The sequence below is a fragment of the Gymnoscopelus microlampas genome, assembly GCF_963454915.1.
Source record: "Gymnoscopelus microlampas genome assembly, chromosome: 13".
Taxonomy (NCBI): domain Eukaryota; kingdom Metazoa; phylum Chordata; class Actinopteri; order Myctophiformes; family Myctophidae; genus Gymnoscopelus; species Gymnoscopelus microlampas.
Genome location: NC_139950.1, coordinates 15,999,434 through 16,009,218, shown reverse-complemented (window position 1 = coordinate 16,009,218; position 9,785 = coordinate 15,999,434). Strand labels below are relative to the sequence as shown.

At 41.1% G+C, this 9,785-nt stretch overlaps 1 protein-coding gene across 1 annotated transcript in view; it reads right to left on the bottom strand.

The window, feature by feature from the left end:
• Positions 1–3,140: 3,140 nt before the first annotated feature.
• LOC311059381 (protocadherin-15-like) overlaps positions 3,141–9,785 on the bottom strand; it is a gene marked incomplete at its 3' end in the record, with an annotated part of 341,810 nt that continues 335,165 nt past the window's right edge. Inside the window, exon 32 of the mRNA XM_084077261.1 lies at positions 3,141–3,363. Coding sequence (XP_083933387.1) covers positions 3,141–3,363 — 223 coding nt within the window. The remainder of the gene's footprint in view (positions 3,364–9,785) is intronic.

Here is a 9,785-nt window from a genome sequence, read left to right as displayed (position 1 = left end):
GAGAGAGAAAAAAAGAGTGCACCAAGTACAGTGCCAACTCCATTTGACTAATTATAGACCAGATCTGAATGCTTGTAAAAAAACAAAAACAAAAATTCAAATCCAGAACATTAGCTACATTATGTCTAGTTTGTCAACCTGAACAAATAATATACCTTATAATAGGCAATAACAATATCATAAATCTTTGGTTGTGGTGATGTCAAGATGATTTAGTCTACAGAGGGTCTAAGTGGTTATAAGCTCCCCAAATTGTAGCATCAACTGGCCCGGCTGACAGAATGGCATAGGATTAGAAACGGCCATAGATGTCTATAAGTTCACAACGTGTCGATTTGCGCGTTGTAAGCTTGTAGATCTGCTATTTTCAAAGCATTTTTATAGATTTGGAAACTTGCGAAATGGGGCATTTTGCAAAATGAGTACTTTTACTTTCAGTACGTATATTTTAATACGAATACTTTTATACTTTTACTTAAGTAAATTTGGAATATCAGACTTCAATTTGTAACAGACTATTTCTACATTGTGGTATTGGTGCTTTTATGTGAGTACTTCTTCCACCACTGCGTGTGACCAGAACCTGGTTAAACGATGATGCACTGTGGCATCTCGACCAGCTGTGGATATTTGTCTCAAATGAGTGTTAATTCCTCTGCTTTCACGGGGCATGAGCCAAGAGATTAGCCCAGCAGTCAGCATGGATAATTACACACAGAGAGAGAGACACGTGACGCGACGCACAGTCACATTTCTTCACTATCTATCAACACATGATAATTATTTGTGGTTATGCTCGCCCAAACCCGGCAGGCCATCTCGACAATCGGTTACAGGGATTCAAGCAAAAACAAATCAGTCACGACTGAAATTTGTTTTTGTCTAGGCCAAGTCCCAAACTGTGATTTGTGAAGCAGCATGAAAGCAGACGTTCCTCCACACTAGCGCGGTGTTTCCTAAACAATTACATTATATCGTCGCTTTCGACAGTTGATAATGAAGTTTCCACTTGACAGAGACGATATGTAGAATTTGTTATACTTAGGTACTGTAATATCATTCGAAACCATGTGTTCTTGTGGTTCTATATACCGCCGACCAGTTTAAAAGATTGCAGATTGAGGCTTTAACTTTGGATTTTAAAATATGAAACATCTGAGACCATTAGGAGTTTCACGGAAGATGCCTCTGAACATCAATTTACAATTTAAGCAATAGAACGATAGTTCTTGTTGCTAGTTTGACCCTTTCTAATACTCTTTAATCTGATAAAAAAATGACTGAAATAAATTGTGGCGACTAAGAACTTTAATCCATGCGTTCAACAGGAATCATCAAAGTTATGAACTACAAGACGCACGCATGCTTAATTAGGCGCTTATTTAGCTAGAAAAGAGCATTAACTCAACAGAACTTCAGGATTAAAGTATACTTCATTAATATTTATAGCACTGTTTTTCAACATCGGGTCTGGGGTTCACCAGAGGTCCAAATGGACCCTTTATGGGTCTGTAACTCTGAGAGTGTACAAATGGAACATGGAGGTTAAAGTTTAATTAACTCTTGAGACTCTTTGAGACCCAAATCTACACCGTAAAATCCTCAGTGTTCATTTAACTGTGAGTGTACAAATGGAACCAAATGGACCCTGTCATTTGGACACTCTCTAAGAGTTAAAGGCCCATAAAGGTCCATTTGGACGGGCGTTTTAGCTCAAGACCCAAAAGAGAAATCAGATGTTTGCCTGTGACCCAAACTAGTGAAAAATAGCATATCTACAAGCTCTAAAGATTATAATAACATATCTACAATAGCATATCTACAAGCTCTAAAGATTATAATAACATATCTACAATAGCATATCTACAAGCTCTAAAGATTATAATAACATATCTACAATAGCATATCTACAAGCTCTAAAGATTATAATAACATATCTACAATAGCATATCTACAAGCTCTAAAGATTATAATAACATATCTACAATAGCATATCTACAAGCTCTAAAGATTATAATAACATATCTACAATAGCATATCTACAAGCTCGCAACGCGGCGCGAAGTGACGCGTTGCGAGCTTGTGGATCTACTATTTTCACTACTTCTTAAACTTTTATATTTATTAATTTTATTCATGGGATTATAAGATTTGAAAAATGTTGCAATTGTTTTAATTGATGAAAAGTTGTGATTTAAAGATTGTTTTTAAACTTTTTAAAATCTTTTGAAATAATAAATGTAGGAAATTAAAAAAAGGATATATCTACTCGCGACCCATAAAAATTGGTCCGCAACCAACAAATGGGCGCCGACCCACTGTTTGGGAAGCAGTGGTTTACGGAACACACCCGACTCCTATTGCGATGGCAACAGCAGCGCACAAAGCCGTTCCCTTCAAAGACTAGGGCACGCTCAACTCAAGCGAGCAGAAAGGTCAAACCGGGAGCAGATTCCAACACAACTATGACATCAAAAAGAACATCCGCATTCCGCACTCACACAAAAAATGCTTTAATGTACGGCAGCAGGCAGCAATCCATCTGGATCGAACGCGTTTCGGCCTTTTGGCCTTCGATCGTCAGCGTTTCGGAAAAGCTGGCGAAAGGCCACAAGGCCAAAACGCGTTCACTTCAGATGGACTGCTGCGGCACAGAAAAGGTGCAGTAAGTGACTTTTGTCGTTAAATAGCTCTATAATCTGATAGCAATCATTGCAAAACGAAGAGTGTTTGTTCTGTAACAGGAGTCCCCCCGTCTCTCCAGCACTTTAGTAAACAGAAAATGCATTTTGTGGTCGGGAACTTTATCTAATCAGGAGAAAGAATTCACACAGGATAAACAAGTGAAATTCGAAGTGACGCCAGAAAGAAATGTGCTTTGAAACTGGAACACAGTCCATTTGAAGCAGATAAAATGGGTACAGTACTCTCTCCTGATTGGATAAAATTGGCGACCCACCTGAACATGTAGTTTCTGTTTATCAAAGAGCTATACTGTTACTGAACAAACATTACACAGCATTGATCACTATCAGATATAGTGCTTTAACCTTTTCACCCAAAAACATTTTTACTAAAGCCTTTTCAAACGTTTGTGTGAGTGCGGATGGTTCTTTTTTTTTATGTTAACGGCACAACACTCACTGTTTGTAGGTAACCATGACGATGAGGATGGCGGGGATGCAGCAGAGGATGATGATGATGGCGAGGGCGAGCAGGGCGCCCTCCGTGTAGCCCACGGCCTGCGCCGCCTTCTTCACGCCGGCCACCACGCCCAGGTCACGCACCTCCTGGACGCGGCCGCCCTCGCCCAGGTGGGGCAGGAACTCCTTGTTGATGTCCAGCAGGTTGCCGTCCAGGAACCTGCGATCAGTGGTGGTAAAAGGACTCGCATTTTTTACTTAAGTAAAAGGGTCAATACTGCAAAAGTAAAAGTCCAGAATAAAAAAATGCACTTGAGTAAAAGTATTGGCATCAAAATATAATTAAAGTACCAAAAGTACTCATTATGCAGTATGTCCCATTTCACAAGTTTCAGATGTATAAAATTCTTTTGAAAATAGATTTTTTTTTAAATCTGAGAAGTAGTTGAGTAAAAGCAAACAAAAAGTATAAAGGACTGTATATACTGTAGCAGTGGTTCCCAAACATTTTAGCTTGAGACCCAAAAGAGAAATTTGATGTCTCCCAAAGACCCAAGCTAGTGAAAATAGCAGATCTACAAGCTCACAACGCATCACATACTGTACAGTCTTGATTGATTGATTGAATACTTTATCAGAAATGTAAACAGCACAAGGTACAGTCAGACATTCAGGCTAAAAAGGCCCTGAGAAGTAGTGTAAAAGTAAACAAAAAGTATAAAGGACTGTATAGAGCAGTGGTTCCCAAACATTTTGGCTCGAGACCCAAGAGAAATTAGATGTCTCCAGGGGGCCCAAAAAAGTGAAAATAGCAGATCTACAAGCAGCTTGTACTATTTTCACTACTTAACTATAAGTGTTTTTTGTTTTTTTTTCCGGAATTCCTTTTACTATTTAGTATTTAATAGTAATAGTTTCTTTGAAAAATGTTTGAATTTGTTTTTATTTCTGAACATTGAAATGTGTTAAAAGATAATATCTTTTGAAATAATTAAAAAGATTGTTGGAAACAGGGGGTAATTACTCGTGACCCATAAAAATGTGTACACAAACCACAAATGGGTCCCGAGTCCCGACCCAGTGTTTGGGAGACCCTTCAACCACACTAAGTTGTTGAAGGGCTCAGTGTACTGTATGTTTTTTTTGTAGTTCAATTGCCATTTCAGCAGGTATCATTCCACAGTCTGATTCCTGCATCCATTTCAGAGGAGAAAAGTGACTATGCTAAACAGGTAAACTGAGGATGATGTCCAATAAACAGAATAACACTCGTGCACGTCTTTAAGACCCCAACGGGAGTGTGGATCAATGCAAGAGAAAATGTACAAAATAATGAAGTAAGTAACCTTCAAAAGAAGGGAACGTACACACTCCTCACATGCAGGACGACTTGCTTTATTGACCCAGTATGAACAACGTGCTTCGCTTAATGCTTCCTCAGGTGCTACATGCTATGAGAAAAATGTACTTCATGATGTTAAACAGAGACATCTAGGTGCGTTCGGAAATACAGCACTGAGCGCACTGGCCAATACGAACTAATAGGCGAGTGCGCTCCGGTGCGCAATTTCCGAACGCACCCCTAAACTGTGTCATACGAGGAATAGTAAAAAATAGCCGATCTACAAACATGATACATCCAAAATATTTTGGAATACTTGTTTCAACTATAGACTAGAAAGTCTCACACACACACACACACACACACACACACACACACACACACACACACACACACACACACACACACACACACACACACACACACACACACACACACACACACACACACACACACACACACACACACACACACACACACACACGTCTTTCAGCATCTCTCCTTCACTCTCGGTCTGTCTCCCTGTGAGCTCCTCTCATCTGGCACTACTACTGTCCTGCCTATTGGCTGCATTTTTCTGAAATATTTTGTTTAAATGAAAAAACGAAATGCTTATATAAAACTATTCATTATACCAGCAATAGACACAAAATTAATAGACATGCAGTGATGGGCCAATTTACAGGGCCTACGCCAAGAACTGATGCAATGAAGAATACAGTCATGCACAGGGCAATTACTTTCTGGAACTCTCTACCAGTATGTATCACAGAAATTAAGGGTAAAAGACTAAAGCATTTTCTTATAAATCTGGAGGAATGATTCTACTTCTGTTTATTTCAATATACCTAAGTAATTTTAATTAGGTGAATGCACTAACAGTGTTTTTATGCTGTTAAGTATTTTACCCCAGGAAGAATAGCAGTTGCCAGGTGTAACAGCTATTGGGGAATCCTAAAAAAAACTCAAACCCTCAAACGCCTCATGAAAGTGAGAAAACAGCCAGCACACAATAAATGTCGTGACAACGCTGAGGAAGACTTGTTGAAACGCGTCTGTTGCTCTTACCGCGGAGAAGTAAATACAACCATGTGAAAAGGACATTATCAGCATAGTCACAAAATGTGAAAAGGACATTTATTGTGTACGCTGGCTGTTTTCTCACTCTCTTGACATTGACTCGTCGTGACTTTTTATTTAGTCTGGAGTGTTGAGGGCGTTCTGCTTTGCAGTGTTTTCTCACTCCTGAGCAATAACAAAGCAGCAGGATTCTTATTAAAAAGTCAGGGACGTTACGAAGCCTCTTTTCAAAATTAATGGCAGCTCTCTCAGAAAGTGACATTTTTTTTTATAAGGACGATGCTCTGGCTAAAAAGCCCCCCCCCCTTTTTTTCTTCTTTTTTTTATGACGCATGCAGGCTTCTTAACAAGAGGAATAAAACAGAAGGAGCTCAAATAAGGGGATGAGGTGTGTGTGTGTGTGTGTGTGTGTGTGTGTGTGTGTGGGGGGGGGTACAGCCAAGCTCTTAACTGTAGCAGGGCCTGATTTAAAAAGGGACGGGGAGTATCATTCATGTTTTAAGAGCATGGAGACTGAGGGACACAGACTGAGAGAGAGGGAAAAGAGAGAGGAAGCGAGGGGGAGATAAATATGGGAGGAAGGGAGAAATGATAGAGAGAGAGATGGCAGAGAGATATGAGAGCAGGAGAGAGCAAGAGAAGCAGAGGGAGATAGAGATGAAAGGAGGAGAGACAGGGAGGGAGATGACAGAGGGAGATAGAGATGACAGGGGGAGGGAGACATGTGACAGACCGAGAGAGAGAGAGGGGTGGGGCGCGTATCGTTTCAGACTAAGCTGGGAAAAGTTAGAGACTAAACTAGTGCTCAGTATAAGGGATGTTTCCCACGGATGTTGTTTTACCCACTGGTGGAAGAAGTACTCCATAATGTATAAATATCGCTGCTGTTGGGGCAGAAACCTTGGAGCTCCATATTTTACACTTTAGTAAAATTATTTTTTTTTGGAAATTAATGCCCTTCTTGATCGTGTTGCGCTGTACAGCAACAGCGTCACACGATCTGCTATCAAAAGTAGCAGATCTATAAGCTCGGCACCGCGTTTTTGAGCTTGTAGATCTGCTACTTTTGCTATTTTTTTATTTGAATACTGAAAAGTAACAGTTTTGGACAACTGAGGTTTCCACACGACAGAGATGATAAATATTCTGTTGTATTCAACGTTTTACTTGAGTAAAACATACAAAAGTCATTATGCAGAATGTCCCATTTCATACGTTTTTGAAAAATGTACATGAGGTGTATGAGGTGAGCTCAAATAAACCGCCAATTTAGTCAGCTGATTGACACGTCACATGCATCGCCCACAGAGTGCTGCACATGCGTGTAAACCTCTCGAGTGTATCTGCCTGAGCTACAGCTTGCAGATTGTTTTTACTTGAGTAAACATACTTAGTTACTTTCTACCACTGGTTTTCTGGGTGGATTCAGTGCCTTAGGTTTGTCAAGGGGGGCCGGGGTCAGTAATGCCATAGCATTTTACCCATAGACTGTAAAAAAAAAATCACACCCAGTGTGAAGTGAGCGGTGTGGTCATCACGGTGAGTGATGGAAGCTCACTTAAAAAAAAAGTATTTATAGGTTATTCATTTCATCATGTGTCTTGCTAGCCAATCACAGTGCTGAATAGAGTCAGCCAATAGAGTCAGCCAATCACAGTACAGCTAGGGGTGTACTAATGTAGAGGGGTGTGCTATTATGAGCCAATCACAGTACAGCTAGTGGTGTACTAATGTAGAGGGGTGTGCTATTATGAGCCAATCACAGTACAGCGAAGGGTGTACTAATGAGGTGTCCCAACCCCACTTATAGGAGCGGCTACACCGCTCAAAAATATGGATGAAGGGAACCATCACGTGACCCATTGGTTTCTACACTTTGCAAATTCAAATCCGGGCTGTGTCAGGCTAACTGCAGCCAACGGGAGGTTTAATAGCGACATTTGCTGGGCCATTAATTAGAACTGCGTGCTGATAATTACTTCCTATTTGGCCTCAAATCCAGCGGAGCTTCCTTGCCGTCTATTTTTACCTTATAGGATCAGATGCCTATGGTGTTATTTTCCTTCCAATGAGGGGGGGGGGACATAAGAGTATGCGGGGAGCCCTTCTCTGCGGTGCTGTAATATCACCATGTGGACACCGGCATCTGCTGCGTGGTCAAAGCGGCGTTTGGGCACGCGGCCGCAGAGACGGGGCAAACCCATGGGACCCGCCGGAGGTCTATATCGCCTGTCGGGTGGAAACCTCATATATATGTCCAAACTTACTTTGTGTGACGCTGTAGTACGATCAAGCAAGGCGTTAATTTACGAAGAAAAAAACACCCACAAAAAGTTTGAACATGGAGATAAGAGGTTTCTGCCCGACTGCGACGATAATGTGCTGAAGGCTGGCGAGGAGGGCAATGCAATGCTGGCATCCCTCCAGACGACTGGAACAACCTTCAGGCCGGTGGCACGTCAGGGGATGATGGATTGATAGAAAAAAATACACCCCCTCTGTCTCCAAAGCCCCCCCCCCCCCTGCTCTCCCCCCCCCCCCCCCCCCCCCCTCTCACACCCTCTTCTATTGCAGTGGTTCCCAAACTGGGGGTCGGCACCCCCAGGGGGGTCACCAAATTATTTTGGGGGGTCGCCCATACGATTAACCTAATGTGCAACATTGTTTTCTCACTCGACAGTAAACAAACCAACATACAGTATAAGTGTATACAGGGTATCTGCACATTACAATTGAATGACTTTTAAGACCTTTTTAATACCAAATTGGCAAATATTACGTGAGAAAGAGGCAAACATTGTGAAAATGTGCGAGGCAATATGATCTTGTAGATCTGCTATTTTCACAATATTTATCTGTGGAACTGAGTCAAATGCCTACAATTCCGAGTGCTTGTCAGGGTGGGGGTCCCCAGTTCAAATATTATTATTATTTTATTTTTTGGGGGGGTGTCGCAGCCTGAAAAGTTTGGGAACTCTTGTTCTCTTGTACAGTACCTCCCTCTCCTCCATTCCAGCATATCATCGCAGTCAGGTGGAAACCCAAAACTAATAATACAATACAAAATACAATAATATCAATGAAAGAAGAAATGCCCCCTCACGTATTAGGAGGACACTACAAGTCACCAGAACCAAGGACTGGGGTTTTTGATGAATCTATGATGGTTAAGATGGAGTTTGAAGTTACAATGGGTTTATATAGGAAGGGGGCGTGTCCGATAAAAGGAATATCAAATATCTAAATACTGAATCAAGCTATTTAAAAACTGTCTGGGGTACTCACAAAAGCCTGAGTAGACGTTAACACAAGCCCAAAAATGTTTGAAAGTGAAATATCCCTTTAATCGTAGTCCTATCGCCCAGCCCTAGCATTCATTATTAATGAAAAAACATACTAATTTGAAATGTGGAGATACAAGGTTTTTCCGCCCCAACAGTGACGTTATGACAGATCTGGTGCACCTGAGGAGAGAAGTTTGAAGCTTGTGGAGAAAAGAAAACAGCGGCGAGGGAGATGCTGACTCACTCGCTGGGCAGAGGGTAAAGAGAGACAATGGGAATAATATGGGAATTACACCCAGCGGCACTCCATCAAAACGAGCAAACATCTAGCACAAGAGTGACCTTGTAAATCAAATCAATGGTCCTTCCCTAACCTTTTCCCCTTAAGAAAAAGGTTCTGCTCTGCTCTGCCACCAAATGAATGCCCTATCACCATCCATTAACCCATTAAGACCTAAGGATCTAAAAATCGGTTTATTGAAAAACGTATATTACGTTGCAATATCAGTGATGCTCAAAACGTTTTCATGTCCAAAATTATATATATTTGGCTGCGGACCCCCACCTGGACATATTTTGTTAGTGACCCGCCAGAAGCAAAGATTGTAGTTTAAAAAGTTTGCTTTCAAATATTATGTATTCTAAGATTTGCACAAAGGTTCACGATTTTTCAAAAAGCTCACAGCACCGAATCAAACAAAATGTAATGCCTAAACTCCTACAATTCCAAGTGCTTGTCAGGGTTGGGGGGTCCACAGTTCAAATATGATTATTTTGGGGGGTCCCCAGTTCAAATATGATTATTTTGGGGGGCCGCGTCCTGAAAGGTTTGAGAACCACTATATTAAAGGATGTGTAACACTGGTTTCTTTCAAAATTGGCCTGAAAAAACATCTATCAGGAGACCACAAGGGGAGGTAAATGTTATTTTCCCAT